Here is a 12,569-nt window from a genome sequence, read left to right as displayed (position 1 = left end):
GGGGGCCCAGGGGAGTGGTAAATAAATACATAAAACAGGCAGAGAGTAGGAAAGTCTTTATGTCCATAGCGGAGGGAAACTGCTGTAGAATTGTTTCCTCCAGTCTGTGCACGAGAAAATTATCAGACCCCCAAAGGTTACTGCAAATTGCCTCTTCGCACCTTCTAATTCACTGTCCGTGCTGAAAGGTGGGAAAGCTGGAGACTTTTTTCTTTTTTTCCTTTAGACAGTTTTGCTCTTGTTGCCCAGGCTGGAGTACAACGGTGTGATCTTGGCTCACTGCAACCTCCGCCTCCTGGGTTCAAGTGATTCTCCTGCCTCAGCCTTCCGAGTAGCTGGGATTACAGGCACCTGCCACCATGCCTGGCTAATTTTTGTATTTTTAGTAGCGACGGGGTTTCACCACGTTGGCCAGGCTGGTCTCAAACTCCCGACTTCAGGTGATGCGCCCGCCTCGGCCTTCCAGAGTGCTGAGATTACAGGCGTGAACCACTGCGCCCGGCCACTGAAGCCTTTTAAGTTACTCCTTCCTTCTGCCTTCCTGAGACATCTGTTTGGAAATGGACTCAGATAGGGAATGAAATCTGTCCAACCCCTCAAGCCTCCTGAGCCAGCTGCAGGTATTGTTGGAAGTAAGCTGAGTGGACTTCTTGGAGGAGGTGAGACTTGAGGAATTGCCGTTCCCTGTTGGTTCTGCAGAAGTAACTGCAGGTAGCCTGTTCTCCCCTCTGTGTCAGCAGCACTCACTGCCTCAGGTCTTGACAGCGCCTTTGGAGCACCCATGTCCAGCACGTGTTTGGAGGCTCATTACCTTCAGGGCAAGCAGGTGTGTGCAGCTGAGCTGGTGTATTGCCTTGGAAGTCAGCTGTGCTGGGCTGGGATCGTGTCTTGCTCGCCCCTCCTTGGTCCAACCTTATAACCCATAATTCCTGTCTAGACATAAGCCTTGATTATCTGCTAGGGTGAGATTTTCTGATCCCAGATCTTTGTATGCCATAAATTACCTCAACATTTGCCTACTGCCTTTACTACACAAGTGAATTTCAGAGGCAAACACGCATATAGGCAAGCTGTTTTGAAGGGCACAGGTCAGGTCCAACTACTCATGAAAAATCCTAATATTCTTACTTCTTCCAGCCTTGCACAATAGGTAAAATTCATATCTAGAAATTCACATCTAGGAGTTTCTTGTTAAAAACGTAAAAGTACGGGAGGCTGAGGCAGGAGAATGGCGTGAACCCGGGAGGCGGAGCTTGCAGTGAGCCGAGATTGCGCCACTGCACTCCAGCCTGGGTGACAGAGCGAGACTCCGTCTCAAAAAAAAAAAAAAAAAAAAAAAAAAACGTAAAAGTGCCCTCATAGAAATAACTAATTATTCCTTAAGACTTAAATGTCTTAATATGAAAAATGACAAGGAATGAATTTGTCAGCTTGCATTCCAATGTAATTAGGTCAGAGGGAAAGGTATTATTGATAGGTTGTGAATATTGGAATAGAAATTTATACTTATTCACTCGGTCAATATTTACTAAGTATGAAGCACAGAGCCCCACAATCAGAGGTTCTAGATTCAAAGGAAGGAAAGAAGAAAATTAACATGACTGATTCGATGCTGTGTGCTAGGGATCTTCACATTATTTCATTTAACCATCACACACACACACACACACACACACACACACAAGGAAGGTAATTTCTATATTTGGAAGAAGAAATTGAGGCTCTTAATATAGCTAGGAAGTGGGGAAGGCAGGATTCAGACACCGTTTTCTGATTCCAAGACATCTAACATCCCCTCTCTACAGAAGCAGTGGTGCCAGTAAATTCCAGGAGGAGGGTTGCAGAGAGGCAGGAGGGCCCACACAATCGAAGACAGGAAGGCCAGAGGTCCCACTCTACATGCACTTTGACCTAGGGTCATAGGGTCGACTTGTTTAAAACCACTACAGAGAGGCATGTCAGGTACCAGATGACCACCAGGTCAGATCAGCTGGGTGTGGGCAGAGCATCCCTGGAGAAGTCAGGGTCCAGAGTAAACACACATGGACTTGAGGGTGGGAGCAGGCATTTGGGGCAGGTTCAGCCATAATCATTGGATGTAGTCGCCTCCAACAGGCACAGCAGGTAGAGAGAATGGTCCACCCCAGACAAGAGCATCTTCAGGCAGTCTTGAGAGATCCAGCCAGGAAGCATTATGGAATTCTAGCAGCAGAATCAGGACCAGTGATGTTGGAGCAGGGTTTCGACAGGGAGGGATTCAGGTCCTAGACCGACTGACCAGAGCAGGACAGAAAGACACACCATTCAGCCCATAATAATAGTCTTCTTCACCTAGGACTTTCAGGACTTTCAGTGGTTCTGAAAGTCTCAGGACAGGGCTCCCACCTCCTAGGAAAAAGTGAGGATAAAGTCAGAAAGTTTTTCCTCTGATTTGCCACTGTGTTGATTCGCTGATTGCAATTTTTTTTTTTTTTTTTTTTGAGACAGAGACTTGCTCTGTCTCCCAGGCTGGAGTACAGTGGCATGATCTCGACTGACTGTAAGCTGCGCCTCCCAAGTTCAAGCGATTCTTCTGCCTCAGCCTCCCAAGTAGCTGGGATTACAGGCGCGTGCCATGATGCCCAGTTAATTTTTGTATTTTTAGTAGAGATGGGGTTTCACCATGTTGGTCACGCTGGTCTCAAACTCCTGACCTCGTGATCTGCCCGCTTCAGCCTCCCAAAGTGCTGGAATTACAGGCGTGAGCCGCCGCGCCCGGGTGCTGATTGCATTTTATCACAGGTCAGAATGTGTCTACTTCACAGAGATAAAAACTGAAAAAGGGGGCCTGGTTGTCTGGGTGTAATGGAGCCCACTCATTATGCCAACCTAACTATAATCTCTATAATCTCAGAACTTCTGCCTGTGCTCATTCCAGCTGCTTTGTGAGCTCTCAGTTGTTTATAAATGACATTGTGGCTCTCTCCAGCACCATCAGCAAAGCTGTGGTTTGCCTGGTCCCCTCCCCTGTCTTTCCCAGGAATGAGGGGTCTACTCCGAGCCATGTATCCCCTGTTATTATCCAACCCATCTTAATTAAGTAGCTAACATGCACCAGGCACTGTGTTAGGCTCGGGGGCCCAGTCAGGTGCCCATTCATCTGTAACACCCACTTCTGTGTGAGCAATGTAAGCAGAGAGGGGACGACGTTGGCGCCCATGAAACCTGGCATGACCTCGCTATTCTCATCCTGATCTGCAGGAGGCAGCGTGGTCACCCAGAAGGCCTGGCAATGTTTCCTCCCTGAGGTTGGAAGGATACCAGTGTGAAAAATGAATCTTACAAAACAACAAGGGAAAAGCTCAATAGAAAAAGCGGTATAAGGCAGGAAGCTGTAATCTCCAAAAAAGAAATACAGGTGGCCAATAAGCACGGGGCAAGGGAGAGAAAAAGCTCTACCTCTTTAGTAATAAAAAGAATGCTTGTTAAAACAGAATACCCTCTTTTGCTTATCAGATGGAGGAAAGTTTGAAAACATGGTCATAGCCAGAGTTTTTGAGGTTTGGGGGAAACCTACATACTGCTGGCGGAGGTTTCAACTGGCACAGTCTTTCTGGAAGGCAGTTCATATAGTTTTGCAAAAGTGTTGCTTTTGTACAAACCCTTGGGCCCAGCAATTTCACTCTTAGGAATTTATCCCAAGATTGTGCCAAGTTTCAACTACAACAACGTTAACAGCAGTAAAAAAATTAGAAACTTGATTATTCTGTATCCATAAGATTGAATACTATGTTATAAAAATCTTATGAAAGAATATTCCATAAGGCATACTGTTTGCAATATGCTGTTCAGTGTGAAAAGCAGTTTACAAAGCAGTGGGTAGAAAATGATTCCAATTTTTAAAAGGAAATGTGTACCAAAAAAAAAGACTGGAGAGGTTTACAACACAGTTTTGATCATGGTTACCCGCCCCCCAGTGGTATTACAAGTTATTTTCTTACTTTTATTTTATTTTATTTTTTTGAGATGGAGTCTCTCTCTGGAGTACAGTGTCACAATCTCAGCTCACTGCAACCTCCGCCTCCCAGGTTCAAGCAAGTCTTCTGCCTCAGCCTCCCGAGTAGCTGGGATTACAGGCGCCCAGATAATTTTTGTATTTTCAGTAGAAACAGGGTTTCGCCATGTTTCCCAGGCTGGTCTTTAACCCCTGACCTCAAGTGATCCTGCCGTTTTGGCCTCCCAAAGTGCTGGGATTAGGTGTGAACCATCATGCCCAGCCCTTATTTTCTTCCTTTTACTTGTTTGTGTTTTGCATATTTTTTTCACCAGCTTGGGTAACTTTCACTATAAAGAACAACAACAAAAAAACCTGAAGAGTAATTTTTAAACGGAGAGGAAAGCAGCTGGGTTTAATGTGTTACAATCCCCCAGAGGAGGGAGTAGGCGAAGGCCCTACAAAAGAGGCAAAAAATTCGGGAGCGCCGTTCTGGAAAAGATTTAGGAATTGAACACTAAAGCATTCCCACAGATTGGAGAATCCAGGAAAATGGGTAGAGCAGTTTACAAATATACAAATCCAGAGATTAAGATGTCTTTTTTTTTTTCTGAGACGGAGTCTCACTCTGTCACCAGGCTGGAGTGCAGTGGCGTGATCTTTCCTCACCACAACCTCTGCCTCCCAGGTTCAAGCAATTCTCCTGCCTCAGCCTCCCGAGTAGCTGGGACTACAGGCACGCACCACCACACCCAGCTAATTTGTGTATTTTTAGTAGAGATGGAGTGTCACCATGTTGGCCAGGATGGTCTCGATCTCTTGACCTCGTGATCTGCCTGCCTTGGCCTCCCAAAGTGCTGGGATTACAGGCATGAGCCACCATGCCCGGCCTAATATGTCTTTTAAAACGTTGCAAGACCACGTATTTTTTTCATTTCTTTCTGGGATAGGATTAGAGGATCTGAAAGTCTCTGAAGCCCTTGGGGGATGGGGTGGGAAGGTCAGGGGAGGGAGATAGACAGGCTGGGGGCAATAGAGCTTTGCGGTGGGGGACAGAACCCAGGTCAGCCTGCCACCGCCTTCAGATCCTGGCTTGCACTTACCGTCAGCGCAACCTTAGGCAAGCTATCGAACTTCTCTGTGCCTCAGTTTCCTCCCAAGGGTAATAACGGTGCCTACCACATCAAGTGAATTAAAACACTGGAGCGTTGAGAACAGTGCCTGCACGTGGGGGTGCTTTATAATGTTAGCTGCTTGCCAAGCACTCTGTGTGACCTTTGGCAATTCATTGGCTTTCTGTCTTTAATTTCCACAAGATGAGGATACATTTAAAAATTAAAAAGCAACCCCAAAACCTAGCTAGGCATGGTGACGCATGCCTGTGGTTCCAGTTACACGGGAAGCTGAGCTGCTGAGTAGGAGGATCTCTTGGACTCAAGAGGTTGAAACTGTGGTGAGCTTTGATCGCACCACTGCACTCCAGCCTGGGTGACATAGCAAGACCCTGTCTCAAAAAAAAAAAGACCGGGTGCGGTGGCTCAAGCCTGTAATCCCAGCACTTTGGGAGACCGAGGCGGGCGGGTGGATCACTTGAGGTCAGGAGTTCGAGACCAGCCTGGCCAACATGATGAAATCCCGTCTCTACTCAAAATACAAAGATTAGCCAGGCGTGGCGGTGCATGCCTGTAATCCCAGCTACTCAGGGGGCTAAGGCGGGAGAATTGCTTGAACTCAGGAGGCAGAGGTTGCAGTGAGCCGAGATGGCACCACTGCACACTCCAGCCTGGGCAACAGAGCAAGACTCCGTCTCAAAAAAAAAAAAGAAAAAGAAAGAAATATAAAGCTAAATTGTTTTGTTATATTCATTCTGATGATCTTTGTCTTTTGATTGGAGTATTTATTTTATCTAATGTAATTACTGATGTATTGGAGTTTAAATCCACCATCTAATATTTTTTCTATTTGTAAGAATTGTTTCATGTTACTTTTTCTGTTTTATTGCTTCAATTTTGGATTAATCAAGTGTTTTTTAATGCTACCATCCCCCTCTTATTAACCTGTTAGTTCTACTTTTAGTAGTTCTTTCAATGATTCCTATAAAGATTACAGCATGCATCTATTAGACTTCCTAAAAATCGAATAGACAATAGTACTTTTACCACTTCCCCAGACAACACAAGAACCTCAAACCACTTGAACTCCATTTAATGCCCTCCTGCCTTTCGTGCTATGGTTACCATACATTTTAATCATACATATATTTTAAACCCCACACAGGACATTTTTCCTGTTTTGCACACTCGAACTTTACTGAGATTTACCTACATCGTTTCCCACACCGAACTTTACTGAGATTTACCTACATCGTTTCCCACTTCATACTCTTCATTCCTTCCTACGCCTCCATAATGACATCTGGGATGATTTTTCCTTTAGCCTAAAGAATTCCCTGTAGCATTTCCGTCTTGTGGATATTCTGGTGACAGACTCGCTCCTCTTTTGTTTATCTGGTATGTCCTTATTTTACCTTCATTCTCTTCACTGGGTACAGATTCTAGGCAGACATTTTTTTCTGCCCTTTGAAAATGTTGTGCTGTTAAGGTCTTGTCTCCTTATTTGTGTTGAGGGACCAGCTGTTAGTCTTTCTGCTGCTCTTTCTAAGGTAACTCAGCTTTTCTACCCTGACTGTATTTAAGATTTTTCTTTCTGTCTTGTCTTCTCTGCAGTTGGATTTCGATGTGCCCAGATGTGGTTTTCCTTGTAAACTACACTGTGTGGGCTTGATGAATTTTGTCATTCTGGAAAATTCTAGGCCATTATTTCTTCCATTATTTCCTCTGCACATCCTTTCTCTCCTCTTCTTTGGTATTCCATTTATGGGAATGTCAGACCTTCCTATGCCCTGGCTGCTAGAGTGCAGCTCTTCAGGAATGCATCTGAGAGCCTGGGGCTGTTTAACGGGTCCCTTTGTCCTTGGCAGGTTCTGAACTCCCAGTCTCCCCAGTCCCTGGAGGCTGCCTGCAGCTTTGCTTAGCTTCTCAGCCTGTTGATCACTGCCGTGGAATTGGCGAGTGTCTTCCGGGGAAACACAGAGGCAAATGTGAGCCTCACCTCAATGCCCTTCCCATCTCTCTGGATTCTTGTCGCCTTCAGTCCTTGCTGCCTCGGTAACTTTCTCATGTCTTCAAACATATGTTTTAGTATTTTACCTTCCTTTTCTAGTTGTTCTTGGCAGGAAGCTTTATCTACTAGAACGTAGCCTGACACATCCAGAGGCAGATGCGTTGCTGAGCAGAAATGACAAAGAGGTGGTTTCTGTCCCTTGGGCCTGAGGGTCCGGTGGCAGAGCCAGACATGACAACAGTGTAAAGCACAAGCAAAATGTGATGTCAAAGGGAAGCAGAAAGACATTCAATCTGATAGGAGGACCTGGAAAGGTCTCGGTGAAGAACAGGAAGGATTGCACCATGTGCCATTTGGAGGGGAGGGGATGGAGGCGCATTGTTCTAGGTGACAAAAGCTGAAGATGTTACAGGCTGATATGATGAGACGTGTGCCATGGGCAGGGCTAGGGTGAGGGAAGGGAGACACCATTGTGGGAACTGAAGCAGGGAAGGTAGGCATGTGCCACACATAAAGGCTTTTGTATCCAAGCTGAACCAGGACTTTTTATATGGGATGGCAGATTGGGAGTGACCCACTCTGGCTTTGCTTACACTAACTGTGCAACTCTGGTAAAATCTCTAATCCTCTCTGGTTCTTGATTTTGTTGTAAAATATGAATCCTGATGGTACCTGCCTCTTCTACTCCCCAAGGTTCTTGTGAGACATAGGTGAGCTTGAGGATGCAGATATGCTTTGATGGGAATGGTGCGTGGCCAGGACCCTGATTCCCTTCAGAGCCACACCACTAGCAGGTCAGGCTGTGCATTGGTCAGTTGGTCAGGAGCTGTCAGAGGAACCCTTCATCACTTTCTGGCCTTGTTTGTTAGTCACAGGATGAGGATGGCTGGCTCTCTGGCAACATCAGAAAGTTTTCCAAAATCCTCAGTTCTGACTGTCCCCCAAGCTCCAACATCTCCACTCCAGCCTCCTCTTTGGGGCACTGGGTGCTGCTGGTCACCCAATAGATATGGAACTGCCTCTCTCCAAGGCAGATCATCCCTCCATGGGCAGCTCTGGACAGCTCTGACTATAAGAAAGTTACCCAGACCTTCCTCGAAGGTAGTGTGCCATGACCGGAAGAACATGATTAGCCTACTCCTCTGCATAGGGTTAAAATAAAATACCTTATGCCCCCACCTAAGTTTCCACCTGCTCATCCTGTTTTAGGGCCCTGCATCTTTCTCTGAGACACACGTGCGGTCCTTTTAAAATAGTCTCCTTTTTTCTCTGAATTACGAGAGGACCAAGATACACGAGGTCTTCTTGCTACATGCTTTCACTCGGGAATTCTCAGAGGTAGGCTCCACCAGATACGATGACCATGACCTTGAGGATTTTAAAACTCATTTAGCATTGCAGCCCTCAAAGCTGATGGGAACATTAGAATTCATCTAGCAAATGCTCCTGTAGTGTTTTGGGGTGCCGTTCATTTAATGGAGGGTGGGTGTGTTGAATCTCCTGCCCTCACCCCTTCAAACCCACTCCTTCCCCACCGGCCCCCATGTTCCAGGAGGCCGGCCCATGCAGGCTCCCCCAGTGGGCTCAGCTCCCTTGCCACTGGCTTTGAGTTGGAGGGGGCTGGGTTTGCCTAATAGGAGGCACCAGAAAGATTCAAAGATGGGAGGAAAGGGAGTCAGGTATTTCTTCTCCCTCCTGCGTCCCCGCCGTTGCTATGGGTTGGCTCTGAGACTCTCCAGTGAAGGCTCCTAAGAGACAGCGCCCTCTGCCACTCTCCAGTTCTCACCCCCCAGGCTCCCTTCAAGCCTAGGGTGGTCACAGCCCCCCTGAGTCGCCAGCCCTAGGGTGTGACACCAGCCTTTGTTAGTTCCGCAGAACTCTGCCTGCATGTCCATAGTCTTAAAAAACTCTCCGCAAATTAAGTTGGAGTGTGCTCTGTTCCCTGCCAGGAACTGTACTGGAAAAAGCATTCCAGAGAGATGGGGAAGATGGTGGGTAAAGGAGGTGGGGCCTCCTAGCCCTGCGTGGTGGAAATGTCAGGTAGGAGTGGGGCTGGATTGGCGTCGAGAATGGACGAGATTTCCATATTAAGCCAAGGGGTATGAAATCTCTCGTTCTCCTTGTAGGTCTCCGTAGCCCCACATTCTCATCCTAACACATCTCTCCTGTCTTCCAGAAAGCTCCTGCTGCTTCCGTACCCCGCCTGTCCCTCCCAGCTGCTCAGGGCCCCTTCGTGGGATCATCAGCTCGAAGACAGGGATGGAGAGGCCTCCGTGTTCCCGCCTCTGCAGCTGCCTGGCTGTGCTGGCCCTCCTGTCCCCCCTGAGCCTGGCACAGTATGACAGCTGGCCCCACTACCCCGAGTACTTCCAGCAACCGGCCCCTGAGTATCACCAGCCCCAAGCCCCCGCCAATGTGGCCAAGATTCAGCTGCGCCTGGCCGGGCAGAAGAGGAAGCACAGCGAGGGTCGGGTGGAGGTGTACTACGACGGCCAGTGGGGTACCGTGTGTGATGACGACTTCTCCATCCACGCTGCCCACGTCGTCTGCCGGGAGCTGGGCTATGTGGAGGCCAAGTCCTGGACTGCCAGCTCCTCCTACGGCAAGGGGGAAGGTAAACATTCTGTGCTTTGGATCTGAGTGCTGTCACCTGGCAGGGCCCGGAGCTGCCTTCCCTGAGGTCAGCCTGGGAGAGGAGGCTGCACGCACTGAAAAGTGTAAACTCTTGGTGATGCCCATCTAGGGGCTGGCATCCTTCCGAGCACACGCAGGCTGCACCCTGCAGTAAGACAGGGGTGGGGGACATTTGAGGAGGGGCACAGTAAGTGACCAACCATACCGATTTGCCCAGGACTTTCCTGGCTTGTAGCACAGAAAGTCTCACATCCTGGGAAAACCTCAGGAAAACCAGGACAGTTGCTGACCCCACATATGGGGTGAAATCGGCCTGTGCTTCTCTCTCCACCCCATATTCCCTGCCTGGGGGCTGTGCCAGCCCAGGGGAAGTTGCACTTTACTCCAGATCATTCCCTGTTAGGAAGACCTCTTGCTCTTCCTCACAATATGCTCAAGCTCCCATATGCTTGAGTTCCCTGATGCCTCCCACTGTCCTGGCACGTGGAGTTCATCGTTTTAACACTAACCTGCTATTGCAGGCTTGCTCACGATAGGCACAGAGATGCTTTGGGTTTTTTCACTGTTGGTTAGCCTATTCTTTCCTCCCTGTGAGGTTCAAATTTATTAATTTTTTTTTTTTTTTTTTTTTTTTTTTTTGAGACGGAGTCTTGCTCTGTCGCCCAGGCTGGAATGCAGTGGCACGATCTTGGCTCACTGCAAGCTCCGCCTCCCGGGTTCACGACATTCTCCTGCCTCAGCCTCCTGAGTAGCTGGGACTACAGGCGCCCGCCACCGCGCCTGGCTAATTTTTTTGTATTTTTAGTAGAGACAGGGTTTCACATGGTCTTGATCTCCTGACCTTGTGATCCACCCGCCTCGGCCTCCCAAAGTGCTGGGATTACAGGCATGAACCACCGTGCCCGGCTATTAATTTATTTTTAAAAATTGTTTTAAGAGCCGGCCAGGCGCGGTAACTCATGCCTGTAATCCCAGCACTTTGGAAGGCTGAGGCAGGCTGATCACTTGAAGTCAGGAGTTCGAGACCAGCCTGGTCAACATGGGGAAACCTTGTCTCTACTGAAAATACAAAAATTAGCCGGGCATTGTGGCGAGTGTCTGTAGTCCCAGCCACTCGGGAGGCTGAGGCACAAAAATCACTTGAACCAGGGAGGCGGAGGCTGCAGTAAGCCGAGGTTGCGCCACTGCACTCCGGCCTGGGTGACAGAGTGAGACACTGTCTCAAAACAAACAAACAAAAAAAAACCCAAAAACTTTGCTTTAAGAGCTTTGAGGCAGGACAGGTTTGAAGCCCTGAACCTAGAGCTCAGTCTGTACTGACCTCACACCACACTTTGTAGGAAGACACTTGTCCTCTCCAGCCTCATTTTCCCCATCTGGAAGTTGGGCTCTCTAAGAACTCCTGAAACCCTGACGGTGCATGTTCCCAAATAGGAAAGAGATGAGGGTGGAGGGCATTGTTTCTTTTTAAACATTTTTCCAGGAGCTAAGAGTTTCCCATCTGTGAGTCAGCCAGGCAAAGGAAGCTCCCACACCTGCCCCCCGGCTGAGCTGCAGCCCAGACCTCAGCACAAGTCTGGCTACTGGACTAAAACAGGGCTGCCCACACTCCTGTCCTGGACTAAAGGGCTAATGCCATGCTGACTGCATAAGAATCGCCCAAGGGAGCTTAAAAGTACAGAATAGCACAGACCTCAACCCACCATAAATCTGGTTTAAAAGATCTGGGCTAGAGCCCAGGACTCTTGTCTCTTTTGGAAGCCTGTAAAATGACAGGTTTGGGAGTCATTGAAATTGATAACTGTTATCCTCCCTTCCAACTTTCTGTTATTCTAGAAATTATAGGAGAAAGGAAGTCCCATCTCATACACATCTCACCTCCATGCAATTGAAAATTTCCTGTTGGCATAACTGGATCAGGAGACAGCAGAGAATCAAATGTTCTCTGCAGCTCACTCTGGGCTCCCTGGCAGCGATGAGAGCCACGGAAGTGAAGTTAGCAAATGCTGGGCTTTAGAACCCACTTCCTGTCTTCTTTAAACAAATGTCTGATACTTCCACATCTCTGTTTATCTGACCGGCTGAGCGATCCAGGGGTAACTTCAGATTCATGTTTTCCATTCCAGGCTTTCCAACGCTCATTATTTTATAACAAATGCTTTCCAGTGACTGGGTATTTTTCCAGTGACAATTTTATTTTAACCTCAATTTAAAACTTACCTGTTGTCAGACAAGGGGGTTGTGGTTTTTCCCTATCAGGAGCAGGCATGGGGTAATAGGAGACAGGTTTTTACCCAGGTGGGACTTTGCCATCCAAGCATGGTGAAGAGTGAAAAGTTACAAGGAGTGGCGGGAGTATGAAAGGGAAGGATTAAACTCATGGTCTGTGGAGACTGTGCTGGGTAAGGAGGGTGGTAATACATGGAGAAGTTGTAGGATTGTGCATAGTTGCTGTGATCACTGGATTGCGGGTCTCTGTTCAGATGGAGACACAAGAAGTTTACTAAAAGATGAAGGGAGCTGTGTGTGGGTACAGAGCAGGAAGGGTGAAATGGATATTGAAGGGTGCGATCTCTGGTAATGAGAGACCATGGGACAGCGGCTGGAGCAGGATGGAGGACAGTCCCTGAGAGAGGAGGTATATCAGCGAAGAGACCAGGAGTACTGGAAAGGCCATCTTTGTGGACATGGAATCCATCAAGGGTTTTAAAAGGAATAATGTCAAAGAGAGGACAGGAAGAAACAGGTGCCTGGGGAAAAAAAACAAGCAAACCCTGTCTTGTGTTCAAGGCTTTACGAGTTAAGCTGCTTATGTGAAGTGGTGCTTGGTTTATGACAT

The 12,569-nt window shown here is 47.8% G+C and overlaps 1 protein-coding gene across 1 annotated transcript in view; it reads left to right on the top strand.

Annotated features, from left to right (window-relative positions):
- Positions 1-12,569, top strand: part of LOXL2 (lysyl oxidase like 2) — a 98,242-nt gene that overhangs the window by 19,811 nt on the left and 65,862 nt on the right. The window contains exon 2 of the mRNA XM_007961936.3: positions 9,273-9,710. Coding sequence (XP_007960127.2) covers positions 9,356-9,710 — 355 coding nt within the window. The 5' untranslated portion in view covers positions 9,273-9,355. The remainder of the gene's footprint in view (positions 1-9,272; positions 9,711-12,569) is intronic.

Source organism: Chlorocebus sabaeus, chromosome 8, assembly GCF_047675955.1.
Source record: "Chlorocebus sabaeus isolate Y175 chromosome 8, mChlSab1.0.hap1, whole genome shotgun sequence".
NCBI lineage: Eukaryota > Metazoa > Chordata > Mammalia > Primates > Cercopithecidae > Chlorocebus > Chlorocebus sabaeus.
Note: the sequence above shows the minus strand (reverse complement) of the source record. Positions and strands in the feature narration are given on the sequence as shown.